Source organism: Corvus moneduloides, chromosome 15 (genome assembly GCF_009650955.1).
Source record: "Corvus moneduloides isolate bCorMon1 chromosome 15, bCorMon1.pri, whole genome shotgun sequence".
NCBI lineage: Eukaryota > Metazoa > Chordata > Aves > Passeriformes > Corvidae > Corvus > Corvus moneduloides.
Window position 1 is genome coordinate 3,550,164 of NC_045490.1, and position 17,315 is coordinate 3,567,478.

The 17,315-nt window shown below is 53.8% G+C and overlaps 2 protein-coding genes across 3 annotated transcripts in view; one reads left to right on the forward strand and one right to left on the reverse strand.

Moving 5' to 3' along the window:
* Positions 1–14,151, reverse strand: part of NSD1 (nuclear receptor binding SET domain protein 1) — a 61,227-nt gene extending 47,076 nt beyond the window's left edge. The window contains exons 1-2 of one of the 2 annotated variants that reach the window (XM_032125112.1): positions 14,070–14,151; positions 12,373–13,031 (exon numbers count right to left, since the gene is read on the reverse strand). In XM_032125112.1, coding sequence (XP_031981003.1) covers positions 12,373–13,011 — 639 coding nt within the window. In that variant the 5' untranslated portion in view covers positions 13,012–13,031; positions 14,070–14,151. Of the gene's footprint in view, positions 1–12,372; positions 13,032–13,237; positions 13,317–14,069 lie in introns of those variants that run through there. The other variant, XM_032125111.1, reaches the window with a different exon arrangement.
* Positions 13,076–16,753, forward strand: LOC116451691 (collagen alpha-1(I) chain-like). Its single transcript, XM_032125360.1, has 3 exons — positions 13,076–13,309; positions 13,801–14,742; positions 15,677–16,753. The coding sequence occupies exons 1-3, from the start codon at positions 13,076–13,078 to the stop codon at positions 16,751–16,753; spliced, it is 2,253 nt and encodes a 750-aa protein (XP_031981251.1).
* The last annotated feature ends 562 nt before the right edge of the window (positions 16,754–17,315 follow it).

The following is a 17,315-nucleotide window of genomic DNA, read 5'->3' on the forward strand; positions in this document are numbered from 1 at the left end:
TATCCTGATGGCCAAAAATTCAGCCCTGCAGTAACAGTGACTTTTCTGTGAGCTAGGGAAAGCCCAAGTTTTTTAAAAAAATAAACTTCAGATGTAGTCCCCTACATCTGATCACAGCACTGTTCACCTTCGGAGCATGGAAACACTGAAGTATTTAAATAACAAGAAAATTTGTGAGCCACTGCAGATCGGGTTAAGCACCACGTTGTAACTCTGGTGCAGATACACTGAAGAAATTAAACCAGGTAAGAGCCTTGGTTAGTGATGAAGGAAGGGACAGGCCCTTCTCCATTGATGAGGAACGTCATGGTTTTGTATTGTTTGATGTTCTCCTCAAGGGAGTCAGTACTGTCTACTCTGTTATCAAATGTTTGGCATTAATTTGCTGTTTAGATGGGACAAGCTACAGCCTAAACTTGAGGTGATATGCAGCATTTCAGACCACTCTGTGCTATTTCTGGACAGAACAAGACTGTACCTTGCAGATGTTTTTAATCAAACCCTCTCCACCAAAGACCCCAAATGATCACTGTAGAAGGGGTCACAAGCCAAGACTCAGCAGCAGGATGACACAAAGACCACCGGCAAAGTCACCTCTTGAATTTGTACTACACCAACTAAACACACCAGACTGCAATTCACTACGTGAAATACCAAACATTGGGGCTCAGCTTCCTGAGGAGGAGGCTTTCTATTAGAAAGCCAGGTACCTTTACCCTCCTGAAATTCTCACCATACAGCAAATAATGAAACATATCAAGCAAAGAAAGCTTAAATTTTCAAGTGTTTTTATTATGGTAAACATACTGGCAGTCCTCAACTGCCTGCCACCAATCTTCCTCCCTTGAAAATAACCACATCATTAAAAAGGGGAAAAAATAGCCCTTATCCAGTAACCACTCTTGGCTCTGTCACTGGAAGCTGTTCTTCAATCCATTAATCTTGCTGGAAGAAGTGGCATAAATCAGAAGCCCACCAACACAGGCAATGCTGACAGCCACAGGGTGCACTTTTCCCACAGCACTGGACATCTCTGAATAAAAATCAGAGCAGCACCAGCCCCTCCAGTGCAGCTGGAGGCACAGCTGCAGACACCCCACGTGCCCCAACAGCGTGACCAGGGATGTGACCATCTTGGCAGAGCCACAGCAAGACTGAACTGCACACAAAGGGGCAGAGATATAGCTGCTGTTACAGGCAATTTCAAATTTTCAATTTCATAAACCCAAAAAGACATCTGTCCAGAGATCAAGCACTGATCTGCAGTCACTGTAGCACATTCCCAATTCGGACCTGCTTTGGAAAGCCATCGTGGAAACACCTGGCCAAGAAAGCCCTATTACAGTTTATTCCTGACTTAATTATAAACGATGCTACTCAATGAAGCCAGGGACAGAACATGTTCTGCAGAAAGGCTGGGGCAGTAAAAGAGACCGTGTGCAACAAGGATGAAGAAAAGCAAGAAAGAAGCCACTGATCCCCTGAAAATAACGGAGGAAGATCCTGCCAAGACTGTTTCAGGCACAAACTGGACAGAATCAAAGCCAAGGATGAAAATAAAAGGAGGCGGCCACATCCAAAGCGTAATTAACTAATACAGTATAAACAATGACACTAATAGCCTTTTCCTCTGAGTGTACACAGATACCTGGCCAGGGCCCTGCAGCAGCAGCATGGGCTAGGGATATCTCCTGAGCAGATCTCACCACACTGGTAGCTGCCAGGTAAGTCACACCCCACACATGAGCCGGCCCAAACATCACTGCCAGGGGCAGAAGCAACTCTGCCCCATAAGCTTCCAGTGCTCTCTTCAAACCTTCCCATTTCCAGGCCAGCAACTCTAATGCTTCTCCCTGCATTCCACCTATGCCCATGATAAAGCTGTTCCCAATACCTACTTCTTATTAGTTAGAACTGGAAGCTTGCTGAGGATCAGTCCACAGCCTGCCCCCACCACTACCTTTTATTCCTTAAACTTCGGTGATCATTTTTTTTTTCCTAAGAGGATGAGATGACAAAAAGTTCATGTAATTCCTACGAGCCACCAACCCCAGATATGGTTGAACTGACTGAAGATCAACAGCCTCCTTACCAGAAAAAAAACCCTACCAAAACAAACTTGAGGGAAAGATGACATTTGAAGGCATCTGGATAGCCTGGGCCAAACAGTCTGCTGGAGAGGGACTTCTTACAAGGGCACAGAGTGACAGGACAAGGAGGAATGGCCATAATCTGTGAGTAGGTTTAGATTAAATGTGAGGAAGTGAGGTAGTGAGGCACTGGCACAGGTTGCCCAGAGATGCTGTGGATGCCCCTGGATCCCTATAAGTGCTCAAGGCCAGGTTGGATGGAGCTCTGACCAATCTCATCCAATAGAACACGTCCCTGCCCATGGCAGGGCATTGGAACTAGATTCTCTTTAAGGCCTCTTCCAACCAAAACCATTCTGTGATTCTATAGTGAAGTTATCCACTAACACAACCAACCCCACAGCTGGTGTCACAGGTGCCCTGTGCCTAGGACAGGCTACTCCCAGCTCCTGCCATTTCAGTGGAACAGATTATTCACCCTCTGCCCTCACAAAGGAGAGGCAGCAACTGGGGTAAGTTCTCCCTATTAAAATACTCCCAGAACAAGCTTGGAAGGGAATTGCTAAAGCTACCCCAAAAGTCTTTAGGAGATGGAACTTCCCTCCAGCTACAGCACAGCCTCACTAAGTTAGCTGAGTTTAAGACAAAGCAGAGCAGTTTTAACCTCAGCACTCAGGATTATCCCTCTGTCCATACAGCTCCTGTCCCAGGGGATCCAGATCCTTTAACTCTGGTCATAGAAATGAAGCAGCAATGGATGCAATTCCCATACAGTGACTACTGCTGACACATAGTTAAAAGGTCAACTCCTACCTCTGTACTGCTCTTAATGAAGGGAGGATGCAAAGAATTCTAAGTGATCCATAGCTCATTACTTCACTCAGCCCCAACACTTGTGCACTGAGAAATGAACAGACACAGAAGGAAAGAGGAATTGGGAAATAATCTTTGCTTGGGAATGCTGCATGGAAAGGTAAAAAGGAGAAGAGACTAAGAACAACAACAAAGCAAAATTAGTAACTGCTTGCGATGGAAGCCAGAAATTAATTCTCATTAGCAAAGATTCATGTTTTAAAGAAGCTTTTCTGAAATCAAAACCAAATCGGTCAAAAGAAAACCAAAAAATCCCCGAAATGGAAAGAAAATTAAATTATATCTACTTGATAGCTAAGAAATACTTGAAGCTAAGCAAACAGAGGTCACCAAAGTTTCCTCCATACAAAGTACCATCACCAAGCACAGGAACTTTAAGCCTTTACACAGAGAGGCTGCAAAGAGGCCTACACTCACTGTGACAAAACTTACAGGAATCAATCCCTGCACAGGGAAAGGGGTAAGCCCAACTGGAGCCCATATGGACAAAACCCCCACCCAAACCACGGCACGCATATCAGAAGAAACCAGAGTAATAATCAGACTGGCACCTTATAGCAAGCTTCAAATCAAACAGAGCAGCTGGAGAAGTCTGCTGGAAGCCCATGGGCAGCCTGTGCTGCTGGGGACCTGGGGACATGCCCTTTGTCCCAACTGCTCCAGTCTTCCTTCAGCTTCAGCACTGCAGCAAAAAGCAAACAGGCATCTGACCTACATTCACGTCTGAAAAAGTACACTGCCTCTTATCCGGGACCATTATCATCCAGAAGTGTTAAATACTCACTAATTAAATAGTCACTAGCAAAAAATACAGCACAGATTATGATGTAGACCAAACTTCTGTTATCAATATGCTTGTGGGTATTTGTTGTCTTTGGCCAGTATTTAGTACCCTTTTCCAGAGTACTAAAGCTTTTCAGGGTCCATATGTACATAGGAACTACCCTGAAAGGTTAAAATCAAGAGAGCAGATTGGACTACTTTGAGTAATTCCATACCCTGAAGCATTTCTATCAAGGTCAGGAGTTATCCACATACAGATTTTAAATCAAGAATGTACTAACGAGAGAACACCAAGTCTCAGTCTCCAAGATAACTGGGTAACAGCCTCCCTGTTTCACTCAATGGAGACAGTTTTCCTTATGGATTGGATGGAAGAGCAGTGCAAGAGAAAGCTTTGGCACTTCAGCATCCTAACTCAAGCAGAAATGCACCTGACAGCACGGTTTGAGGGACGCAGGAGGGGGAAGTGGGAGAGAAGAGGTACGATCTCACCCAGAACCCCTGTGTAGAGAAATCCACAAACACACAGAAGTTTTCAGACCACTGCCAGGAGCCTGAAGCAGAGGACAGACTCTCATACTTGCTTATCTGCACACATTTTAAATGATAAACCATATTCTCTTTAAATCTGGCTCTTTTAATCAGTACTAATTGTTTCAGCGAGAGAGGAATTGCTGGCATTACCAGAACTTTGCAAATCCTCACGAAGAACAAATACCCACAAATATCTTCTTATGTCAGAGTACAAGCAAAAAAACCCCAAACTGAAACCAGGTCATCAGATCTGTCCCCTTTTCAGCCTTATTTTTGTGCTCCTCTATGTATTATCAAACAAATTGCTCATAAGCAAGACATCTGATAAACACAGCATTCATTTTTCAGACATGAAGTTTCTAAATCCATGAAATGAAAAACAGATTCAAACTATGCAAAATGAAACTTGGCTATTCTAATTTTTGTATGTATGCTCTATTCATTACAGCTTAAGCTGTAACCAGAATGAAGCAGAACTAGAGAACGACATGTACAGTGCAAAGAGTGAATACTGTATTAGAACCTCAACAGCTAAGAAGTGTGAGTTTGGGTTGAATTAAATTAAATTAACTGGCCTATTGCTTGTTCTGGTTTGGTTGATGATGTTTGGGGTTTTTTTAAATCCGTGGGATTCTTTGAAAGCAACAAACATTTAAGGGGGGGCTTACAAATCTCATCTTCTGCAGAAGTTTTCATTTACCCACAGCAGAGGAAGGGATAATGCCACTTTGCTAGTCTAAATAAAAAGATGCCTCTTACACAAAACCATAACCTCCTGAAAATGAGGTGGCATTCAGGATGTAAGTCCCCTTACCCAGCTGCACCATTTTTCCAAAAGAAACAAAAATTCTATTCTATTCATATAAAATTAAGTTTTAATTTTCACTTACCACTTCAACTGCTTTTTATGAATCCCTACTAAAACTGAAATCAGAAATTTTGAACACTAGCAGGGCAATACTTTTATCTTGTGCTTATTTATTTCTTGGTATGCACACTCAAAGCCACGACCTTAGGAAGGTTCATGCTTCAGGCATCAGGTACTACAAACTTATGCTTCTGAGAGGCTTCCAAACCTTTCTGCAGTGAATCCAGCTTCCTAAACATTGTGAACCTACTGTGAGAGGACAGCCAACTACAGTCAAGAGGAATCTGACTTGTTTTACTGCTGTTATTTAGAAATCTGCGGGCAGTCACCACATTAGCCAGAACAGTAGGAAGTCTGAACAGGTGCTTGGGAAAACCAAACAACAAAGTAACATCAGGGCAAGGGGAGGAACTATCAAAAGGGTGATAACCACTCTGCTCCTCACCCTTCTTGAATTAGGAAACAGCAGGTTTCTATCTTCCCACCAACAGTGGGAGGGAAAGTCATGAACACACTCCTCCAAAACAAGTGGAACATGGAAGCTTCAAGCAGGGCTGAGGGCGAGAGCCTCACTGCACACTCAGCGCTGCAGGCGTTGCAGGGGCTGAAAAAGAAACTGGAAGTTTCCAGTGTGCTGAGATACTACTGTACAGGAAATTCACTCTTCACTTTTTCCTAAAGAATACCCCACCAAAAGGCACCCTGTCCTTTGGTTTGGAGGCAACACTTGGATTGTTCCATCCAGCACAACACTTCTGGTGTCTCACATGCAAAAGTCAATGTCTAAAAATCCAAAAGGAGTCCCCAGTGCAATTTCTGGTGAGTGTTATCAAGAACTCACTCAAAGCTTTCCTTGCCAACCCTTCCTACCCCAGTGCTCCACCCCACGAGGAGGAGGATGGGAAAATACTTGGGGAAGCCTCCAGGACTAGAGATGTGCTGCCCTGTGGTTCAGCCAGAACAAAACACTTCTCAAAACACTCCCTTCCCTGATGCCACACATGTGGTGCCCCTTCCACCTGCAGCCTTGCTCCTCACCCAGAGCCCTGGCAGCACCTCAGCCCCACAGAGGCAGCAGGGGACGCTGCTGGCTGCTGGAAAAGCCATTCATTCACCTGTGGATCACGCAGCTCCATCACTGCCAAGGCTACAACCAGTCCAGGCAATGAGTTGGGACAACTTAGCACAACCCTTCTGCTCAGGCTGTGCTAGAGACAGCAGTGAAGGCACCCAGCCAGGATCAGCCTGCCCTTGAGAGGAAAAGTGATACACAAGGTGACTTTTCTCCCAACTTCTTTTTGCCATTTTTCCAAAGAACCGTGTGAGATAAATCTTAATGATAACCACAAAGAGTCAGCATGTCAATTTTAACAAGTGCTTTACCACCTTTCAGTAGAGGCAAGACACACTGCTGAAATGCCTCCTGGCTTCATCAGTGCTTTTGGACACAAAAGAGATGGATGCACACCCAGGCCATCTTTATCTCTGTCGCACATTTAATCACTGCCGCAGAGCTACTGTGAGCAGCCACAGTGGAACCAGATTTCTAATTTAACAAGAACAGAGAACTTCAGCTGGCACCTGCTCCAACACAGGGCAGCATCTTCCCCTCTCCTGGGCACTGGGGTCAGGAGCACCCACTCAGATCAGCCAAAGCAATGCCTCTGCTCCTACCTGTGACTGAACAAGTGAGGCTCCAAAACTTTCCACCTCACAGTTTTCCTCAGCACGGCACCACAGCTCTGCAGCCATGCCAAACCCTCGTGTTACCATTCTGCACCAGATGGCTCTGTGCAGACAGAACAAAACATAGGTTATAGATTTTTGGTATTAGAAGTGGCATTCACTTAAATTGTTGAGTCTTTTAACTCCTAGGACAACCCCCTGCCTGCTGAAGTTTCTTCCTTCAGATGTTTTTATTCCCTGTGCCTTTCTAAATGCCACAGCAAATAACTGAAAAGCAATCAAAATTACTACATACAAGCTGTCAGTCACAGGCAAGAAAAGCAGAAGTATATTCTAAGCAATTGCACTGAAAATCGATCATCATCCGTAACACCGATTTCTGAGTTATGAATATATTTTTAAGGAATACCATTGCAATTATATCTTAGAGAATACTACTTTTTTCTTGGGGCTCAAGTAGCTTGACCATATTCAGAATTCACCTCTTGAGTGAGCTACAGGTTTGTTCAGTTAACATGGGGAAATTAAAAAAAAACCCAAACTTAATAATTGTTGCACATCACAGAGTTTAACCCCACTTCTGGGAACAGGGTGCAATGAGGTGCAACAAGAAGCTGCTACACTGGGAGAGGCAATCAACAAATCCATGACCATGCAGAATATGCTGCTCTGAAGTCAAAGGTTACTGCTACAGCATCAAACTGAGGCACTATGACTGATTTTACCAAGGCTTGAGAAGAAGCTGTAACAGCAAAACTTGAATCACTGTACCCTCAACAACCTAAGATTTGTTAGGAAAAAAAGGTTCAAGTTGTGGGAGACACACTTTTCCAAAAGAAATCACCCGCACATATAGTCATTTAGCAGAGCCAGCAGAGTCTAAAAGGCAGAATCCAGCCCAAAAAAACACCTGTAAAAGCCAATTTTGTTGCTACTATTGTCGGACTTACAACTGCGAACAGTATATTAACCAGGACATTGCTTGAACAACATCTCTCTCGCTCAAGTTTTACAAGTAAGTGTTAAATTTAGAAAGCAGAAATTACAGAGGTTTCTGTCATTATATTCAGTAAAACATCACTTGCAAAACTGTCCAATCTGCAAGAAAATACCTCTGGTTTTGCTATTTACAGACACGTTCGGCTTCAGAACATGAAATGTGAAGGCATCAGCCATTCAAATTTCACATGGCACACCAGGTATTTTCTAGAGAAACCAAGTCATTTCCTGTAACAAACGTACACAAACAGATATTTCACACCTAATCAGCAATCAGAGAACAAATACAATGAAACACGGAGAGGAAGGGCAATCTCAGCCAAATGCTATGATAAAACGCTTCCAGGATCCAACCTGCTGTGCAGGAGAGCTCTGGATCCCACAGACTTTCCAAAACCCTCAGAATGAGCTGCTCTCACACCCTCACACACAGCAGGTCCTGCTGTGACAGCTCCTAACACCCACCCACTCACACCTCCACCATGATCAAGAGGCGATGCAGCATCATCACACCGTGAAAGCATTAAGCCATTGAGGACCTCAAAAATTTATGGTCAAACAGTAACACAGGCCAGGAGAGGGTCCTCACTGGGGAAATTCCCATTCTTCTGGATGCCCACCATGGCTGAAGTCCTCTATAGGTAAGTTTAGAGCTATTTGAGACAGGACTGCCCTTCAGTACAAGGCCTGGTGGGTGCCATCATGCTGCACAGCAAGACAAGTTCCAGCTACACACTCTTTTCTGTGAAATAATACCATCTTCCAAACAGTGTAAATCCTAGTGGCAAAGAGGGATGTGTGTGAGATCAGAGGCATGGGGACAGTAGCACACTACGAGCCTGTTCTCTCCAGGTGCAGGGAGCGGGAGATGATAACCACAGGAATCACTGAGGGCCAAACAGAATTCATCTCCTCAGCAAGATGTCAACTGACCAAGGAAATTTATGCTCCCTGCTAAAACAAACCACTGCCATGCCTATTGTATCTCAGGGATATAACGTTATCAGTAGTTAGCTACACCTCGAATCAACAGTCTGTAGTAGGAGATTCTTTCAGAAATGTTTACAGGAGTAGTGAGGATCACGTGGCTTTGGTTCCTTCATTTTATTTTTAGCAGAGAGGGAAATGGCACCAGACACATCAGTTAATAAACCAAGCACTGGAGTAACTCTCACATGGGCAACACCAACACTTTATAACCAGAGTACCCTCCCACAGCTGCAGATCAGAACTCAAGTTCATCATGGATTAATTCTCAAGAGGACTCTGCTGGCCTTCAGTACTTCTAACAACCTTCCAGAAGCCTTACACACATGCCCCACTCATTCCTCACACCCAGCTCCTGGAAGAAGCCATTCTTAGGGATGAAAGATCTGGCTCTAGATTTCCCTGTATCTCACTTCCTCACTGTCATTACCCGAACATCACACTCCTGCATCATAGGAATGGACAACAAGGAAATGATAATGAAAAGCAACACTGAGCCTTATGCAAGCCTCTGCACCTCCTGACGTCTGAAACCATCAGGGTCCCGTGGAGAAAGCAGCTTGTGAATGTACACTCAGTAGGAGTGGCCCAGATGTACCCGAATCCAAGAACTCTCTGCTTCCTTGAACGCTCAGCTCTGCAAATCAAATGACTCAAATATACTTTGTGCATAGTAACTAAAAACCAACAAGCCAACAAAGTGAAGTAATAAGGCATCAAAAGTTACATTAAAAGAGCAAAATTTCCACATGAGAGCTCTGCGAGAAACAAGTCCACCTGCTCCAATTCCTCAGCATTTAAAGTCAAGCGATATCTGTGGCACTCAGACCTTCTGTGGTTGTACCCACCCTCCCCAGCACTGGAGTCTGGACTCACTTCTCCCTCCAACTCAATATAAGGCTGTCCAGGGCCTCTGCAACTTGGAAAGGCCAGGAGAGCACTACAGACAAATTCACATCAAGATGGTAAAGAACAGAGATCTTCAAGAACAACCACCCATTTAAATTTAAATGGCCACAGCCGAACACGTGCACAAGGCAGCAAGCCAGCAGCTGCCAGCAGTCACTGTATCACCACTTCTGGAGAACAAGACCCAAGAACTGCTGCTATCATTTCCTTCTCCACAAAACAAAATCTGTCAGGAGCTGCCGGGAACTTCAGACACCCTTAAGGGAAGATTAAGTTGGCACTTAAAATAGCTTTACTTCAGAATATGCACATTTCTCTTTACAACTGAATGGTACCTGAGCGACCTCCCCTGTTTGGGGCAATGTCTGAGAGCAGCAGGTGCCAGGGCTCTTAACAAATCCCCACGCAAAACAATACCTGCCACCACCCCTCCCGCCCAGAGGCATTACTTAAATGCTGGACTTTGCATCCCACTTAAGACTAAACCAAATTCTGCCCTTCTGCGGCAAGCACTCTTGACTTTTCGGAAATCGGCCTTCTCAAAGCAAGCATCTATCGAAAAATTCAAATCTCAAAAGGGGCAGACACACAGACATCGGAGATACACACACACACTTCCCTCTTGGCAAAACAGGAAGTTTGAGCAGCAGTGGCACACTCAGAGCCACGAGCTTCAAAAATAAAAGCTCTGAGACAGTCTTGCTGTAAGGTGGAGGAGCCCCATCAACAGGCTGCATAAAGCTGATACCTGCAAGAGTAGCCCAGCTATGACAAAGAGCTGTGTGGAACTTCCAGAGATTCGTGGTGCTTTTTTTGGGGTGCGTTTTTGTTTTCAGTTTTAGCAGGTTCTCAAAAAAAAGTTGATTCCAGTTACCAAACACAGATGAGACTGGAATTAAATGTCTAAATGAATATATGACCTGACGAGCAAACCTGGTTATTTCTAGCTACTATGTCCTGTTCAACCATCAAAAGATTTTAATTGTCTCAGTGGTAACTTGGCACAGAGGAAAATCCCTGTCTCTTCCCATTCCACAGGCAGTGGGACTAAAATGAAGGACCACTCAGACAACAAACATTTACTTACTGAAGAAAGAATGCAAGACTTGGGGAAAGCAGGACCCCAGGCTGCCTAAAAAATGCTTTTCTTATTTGCATTTTTTTTTAGGAACGCAGCTATGCTTTCAAGTCACCAGAACAACCCAGCAAGGCTAACTACAGCACACAGGTAAGGCAGTTTTACTGAAAAGTCAACCCTCGTTGCATATTCAAATAACAGGCTCCATCACTAGGACGGTTTTGTCACCGTACCAGCTGCAGTTCTGCAGAGCACGTAGTAAAGGCAAGTGTTGTGAAAGTACCTCTGCGAGCTTCTGTTTACAAAGTGAGACCCTCCCACAACCGCATCACCGAGCACATGTCTGCGAGAGATCCCCGTTTTGCTCTGCAAAACAAAGCTGAGGAGATGCACGAACCTCAGACCCTCAGACCCACAGCAGTCTCTCACCACCAAGGACCGAGGAATTCTTCCCAAGGAACGCTGAAGAGTATCTACAAGCGTGAACCGTTCCACAAACAAATTAAGCTGCTGTCAGCACCTTCCTGAAATCGCCCCTTCCGTGGGCACCCTGTGACAAGTGCTCCCCGCCTCCCCAGAGCACGCACCAGCAACACTGAGTGTTCCCAAAGGAACACAGTCCTGCCTCCCAAGCACTGCACGCACCAGCACGATCTATCCGGCATCAGTGGCTCTACTGAAACTAAAGATAGGAAGATGGTTTCGGTATTAATCCTGTCAAATGAGCTAATCTTCAAACCCTGCATCAGTACCTAAAGCCCAGAGTATCCTCCAGCAAGGAACCTTGAGGCTGCAAAAACATATTGAAGAAAAACACAAAAAACACCGAAAAACTGCAGGAAATACACATATATGGCTGCAAATAAAAGGTCACACTGAGAAACATCTCTTATACTTGGATTCAAAAGCAAATTGCAGCAAAAAATTATTAAATGCATCTATTTCCTTTCAGAACTCCCAAAGTTCCATCAGTTTTGCTTCTTACTAATTATATCATAATTAAAGGAATTTGTGAGTGTAGAGAGAAATTTACCAAAAAAAAAAAAAAAGTCAGCCTGAATAAGAGGCAATGTTTGCTGCCCGTGAGGTCTGTCAGGCCATGACACGGCCTCTCCCCGGCCACCGCCAAGGTCTCACAGCTCGGGAACCTCAGGCCTGGCCAGACAAAGAGCCTCTGACAGCGTTCAGCCGGAGCGGCAGGAGATGGGAACGCTCCCTCCTGCCCTCCTCATCTGCACTGCGCTCAAAAAAACCCCCTTCCAACGGGGAAAAAAAACTCCACCGAACTCCGCAGCCAGTTGCTGGGCAGAGGGATGGTTCCTCTTATTCCTGACGGGAGAAAAAGCGGCGGGGGGAGCGCGGGCGGCCGCGCCGGGACACAGGTGCGCGGGGAGCCCGGTGACAGCCCGCGCTGGCCCCGGCAGGGTCCCCTCACTCGGTAAGATGGCTCCCATCCTCCGGGGTGCCGGGGCGAGGGAGGCAGCGCGGCCGGCCCGGCCCGGCCCTGCCGCACCGCAAAATGGCAGCGGCCACGGCCCCCCCGCCCGCGCCCCGACGGTGCTTACGAGTTGCAGGGCCGCCGAGGACTCAGGCTTCTCCCCGGAGCCGCCGTCCGGCACGGACTCGGCCGGCTGCAGGCGGCTGTCGGGGCCCCGCTGCGGTGCGGAGCGGCTGCGGCTCCGCGGGCCGGGCTCTGTCACCTCCTCCTCGTCGTCGTCGTCGTCGTCGTCGTCCTCCTCTTCCTCGTAGTCGTCGTCGTCGTAGTCGTCGTCGTCGTCCTCCTCCTCCTCCTCCGGAGTCTCGGCGCCCTCCTCCTCCTCCTCCTCCTCCGGCGCCTCCTCTCCGCCGTCCCGCAGGAGCAGGGGGAAGGCCCGGGCCCCGCGGGGCACCTCGGCCGCAGGGTCCTGCGCCGCGGGCAGGCGGGGGGCCGGCGAGCCAGGGTCGGGGAGGGCCTCAGCGCCGTCGGCGGCACCGCCGAGGTACTCGGCGTTGATCATGGAAGCCAAGTCCTGCAGCCGGCGCAGCGGGATGTAGCAGGACGACGGGTCCTGGCCATAGACGGGCTTGGCGGCCGCCAGCTGCATGGCGGGCGGCTCGGGGCCGCGGGCCTCGCCGAAGGGGCCGCCCTTGGCCTCGGTGGCCGACAGCGAGGTGCCGAAGGGGACGAGGCAGCTGCGGCGGCTCACTTCGCAGGCCTGCTCCATGCCGGGCGGCGGGCATCCACCTGCGGGCACAGCACAATGGGGTCAGCCCGGCCCGCACCGCAAAATGGCAGCCGCACCCGGGGGCCGCGTTGGGCTCCGCCGGCCCCGCTCCGCCACCGCCGCACTACAGGCCCCAGGCCGCGGCCCGGCCACCCCGGCTCAGCTCGGCACGGCCGGCGCCGGGGTCGCTCGCCCTGCTGGGCGCTGCCGCAGGGCCACCGCTCACCTGCGGGTGCCGCGGGCGGCTCGGCGCCTGCCCCCGGAGCGGGCGGATGGGGAGACGCGCCGACCCGGCCCGGCCAGGCCCCGCCGCCGCCGCCGCTCCGCCGCCTCCCTCCTCCTCCCTCCCCCGCATGCGCGCGCCCGACGCCGCCGCCGCCGCCATCCCGCGAGGGCGCGCGCGCGCGCGCGCCCCCACCCCGCGCGCCCCCGCTCTTGGGGTTCGGCGGCCGCGGCCAATCAGCGCGCGCGCGCCCGCGCGGGCCTGGCCCCCCCTCCTGCCCCCCCGCCCCGCACGAGCACCCCCCCCTCGACGGCCCCCCCCCATCTCGGGGGGGGGAGGTGGGGAGGGGGCGCTCAGTGCTGCCCCCCCCCGGCACGGCCCGGCCCGGCCCGGCCTGCCCCGCTGCCCGCATCCCCCCCCACCCGGCACCGCGGCCTCGGGGCCGCCGCCCGCACCTCCATCGTAGGCGGCGGCGGGGGCACCGAGCGGGATGGGACGGGGCGACCCCGCAGTGTCTCGCCCGCCGCTCTTCCCCCCACCCCCCCCACCCCCCCCACGCCGGGCAGGCCGCGGGCCTGCGAGCGGCGGCGGAGCGGGCGCCAACAAAATGGAGTCGGCCAGGCCCTGCGCCCCGGCGGTGCACCCGGGTGGCGGCGGCCCCCGTGCACCGCTCGGCACCGCTCCCGGCCCCGGTGCCCGCGGGCGGTCAGCGGGGCGGGAGGCGCGGGTCGCCGCCCGCCCCCGCCGGGCTCGGGTTACCCCCTGCCATTGTCCGCCGCGCCCCGCGGGCCGGCCCGGCGCCCCCGCCGCGCTCCCCCGCCGCCCTCCCGCGCACCGGCGGGCCGGGCCGTCGCCCTCCGCGGGGCTGCCGTGCAGAGCCGTGCGAGCCTTGCCGAGCCTCGCCCGCCGGGGAGCGGCGCCGGGTGCCCGCGGCCTGGCTGTCCTCGCCGGGCTCCGCCGCTCCCGGACAGTCGCGCTCCCGCCCGCCCTCCCGCCGCCGAGCGGCGCGCACCGGCCCCGCGCCCGCCCGTTCCGCCGGGACGGGCCGCCACCGCCGCCCCCCCAACCGGCCCGCGGCGGGCGGCGGCTCCGTCGCTACCTCCGATGCGGGCCGGGGTCTCCGCCGCCAGCCGCGCGGGTCCGGGCGCCGCGCCGCGCCGCCGCCGCACCGGCACGGCTGGGCAGACACGGGGCGGGGGGCAGCCGGGGCAGCGCGGGGATGTGGCACCGGGGCGGTGCTGCCCGGGCCGCGCGGGGGGCAGGGCCGGGCTGCCGCCCCCCGGGGTGCCGCCGCGGGGCTCGACGCGGCGCTGCCCGGGCGGACCCGCTCCCCCCGCCCGCCGCTGCCCTTTGTTTCCCCCCCCCCGCCCGTCCCCGGCCCGGCCGTGCGGGAGCCCCCGGCCCTGCTGGCGCCGCGCTCCCCCCGCCGGGCTGGGCCCCGGAGCAGCCGCTCTGCACACCCAGACAGGGAGCGCCCGCTGCCCGGGCCTCGCTGCCCCGCAGGCGCAGTTTTTCCCCACTGAAACGCTGTCCTGGAGCGGCTGCGGGCTGGCACCCCAGCGGGGCACTGAGGACTCGCCTCCGCCCTGCCTGCGCACCTTGGCAGCCCCACTTGAGGGCACCTGGCTCCCTGGTGCCCCTATGGTCTTGCCCAAGCGCTCCCTCTGCCCTGTCTGCAGCTGGCGGTGGAGCAACCATTTCTCTCAGCATCTGCTCCTGACGAGCCACACCAAGGTCCCCGACCCACTGTCACCCCACTGGTGTGTGCTGCCACCACAGAGAGACTGCCATGTTCGGCTCATGCCACTCCAGCACACCCACGGAGGGTGGGGTGACTCGGCAGGAAGTTTTGTTCGTGACATGTTTGTACCTCCGAGGTCCCAGCCCAGGGCTCAGCTGGTGGCACCTGACCTATTTTAGGCCCTTTCTCCCCATGCTCACGTGCCATGGTGACATGTGGGAGCTGGGGCCATGCTGTACCCAGTGCTGAATGAACTTGGCACCTAGCTGCAGTATCCACACAATTCTCCCCACCTACGCAGAACTAGGGCATCACCTGGCATGCCCAGGTCCCTTGGTTTACACTTGAGTGGGGGAAATACATTGTCCATCTCTCCAGGATCGACTCCAGCTCTGGTAGCTGCAGCCTGGCACACCTGGGAAAGGGCCCAGCAGCCACTTTTCCTCCTTTCTCATTGGAGCAACCTGCCACACACGTTTCTGCCACGTTCCCAGAATAAAGCAAATGGTTTATTTATACCCCCCAGGGGCAGGCAGGGCCCTGCGCAGGGCGGGAACGCCTGGTGTCTTCACAGAGCTTGGTGTCTGAGGCCCAGTGAGTGACCTGGGGAGATGTTTAGAGCTGTTTTCAAGCAGGGGAACTGTATCCTGGGCCCTGACTGTCACCAGCTGCCCTCCTTCTGCTCATGTGCCCCCTCTTAGGCTGAGCGGGGAGAGCCGGGGCCACCATCAGGACATGTCCCAGCCTGGTTTCCCCCTGTGAGCCCTTGGTCCGTGGGCACATGGCACAGCACATCCCAACGGGACACTGGTGTGCAGGGGCTGTACCGCTTGGGCAGCAATGTCCAGGCAGCTCTGGGCACCTCAAGTCATGTCCACATCGCGCTGTCCCAGTGGGGCCCCGCAGCGATCCACCTGCAGCTGTGTGGGTACCGGCGCAGGGAGGAGCAGGGCAGTGGCGGCGGGATGCCCTCAGACGCACTTCCCATCTGCTGTGTCACCTCTGCCCGTGCCACGGCCAGCGCCCGCAGGAAGGGCCCTGCTCCGGCCCGTCTCTTCCGGCAGAGGAACAGGGAAATGGCACCGCGGCCGCTGCCTCCCGCTCCCGCCCGGATGTGCGGCACAGCGGGCAGCGTGGCCGGCTCTGCCGCCGCGGGGCTTTGTCTGCGGGCTGCAGCGGGGAGCGCGGGCGGCTGCGGCCTCCCCGCTGCGGGGTTCGCCCTGAGCCCCCCACCCCGCGATCGTGCTCACCCCCAGCCCAGCCCGGCTCCCAGTGTACGCAGGAGCTCTGCGGCCGGTGGCCACGGAGCCGCCCGGCACTGCGGGCTCCCTCTGCAGGCCTCGGTGCCCGCGCACAGCCCGCACGGTGCTCCCACGGGAACGGCCCAGTGCCCCCGCTCCCGGCGGGAATGCGCATCCCCGGCTCCCGCCATGGCCGCTCCCCGCCGCCGCCGCGATGATGCCGAAGGGACCGCGGCCCCGCACCGGGGGCTCCTGCCCGCTCCCCCCGAGGGGGATGAGGGCGTCACGGCCGGCCGGCGGGGAGCCCCAGACCCCAGCGCGGAGGGAGCTGTGGCCCACGCGGGTCCCGCGGGAGTCGTGGGCAGGATGGGCTGGCTGCGAGTCGCCTCCGGCCGCGGATGTTCACCGAGGCGAGGCCCGGGGGGAGCGCGGACCCCGGGGGCAGCACCGGGATCCTGCACAAAGGGCCGGGGGCGGCGGCTGGAAGCCGTGGCCGTGGGGCTGGATCACGGTCGAGAGCGTGGGCGAAAGGGTTAAGGAGTCGCGGCGGGCAGGGGGAGGGCTGGCCCGGCCGGGGGAGAGGAAGGAAGCAGAGGAGGAGAGGAGAGGAGCGGAGAGCATCCTGCCCGGAGGGTTTGCCGGGGGCCCCCTTTCCCCCAGGAAGCAGCTTGCGGGGCTTGAAACCGCAGGGATGGAACGGCGGGAGCCGGGGCGGCGGGTGGGGCTCAGCCCGGCTTCGTGCCCGCAGGCGCGACTGTATCGGGCCGTTGTGCCTGGCGCCGGGGCTGCTCCTCCTGCCGCGGTGACCTCGGCTTCCCAGGTCCCTCACCTCGCAGTCCCCCTGCCCTGGTGCTCCCATGGTCCCCCGAAACCTTGCGGGGGGCAGCCCAGGGACACACAAGGGCGGTGGGTGCGGGCGGGACCCCTGCCACGAGCTGCAGGGGACAGGAGCCATCACTGCTGAGCAAATCTGCCCGGCGCGGAAGAGCTATCACTGCACTGTCACCTGGAGGCCGGTCTCTGCAGCAGCCATATGCAGCATGGGGATAATCCCGAGGGACCGAGGTCCAGAGTGCTCGTCTGGGTGCTGCAGCTGCTC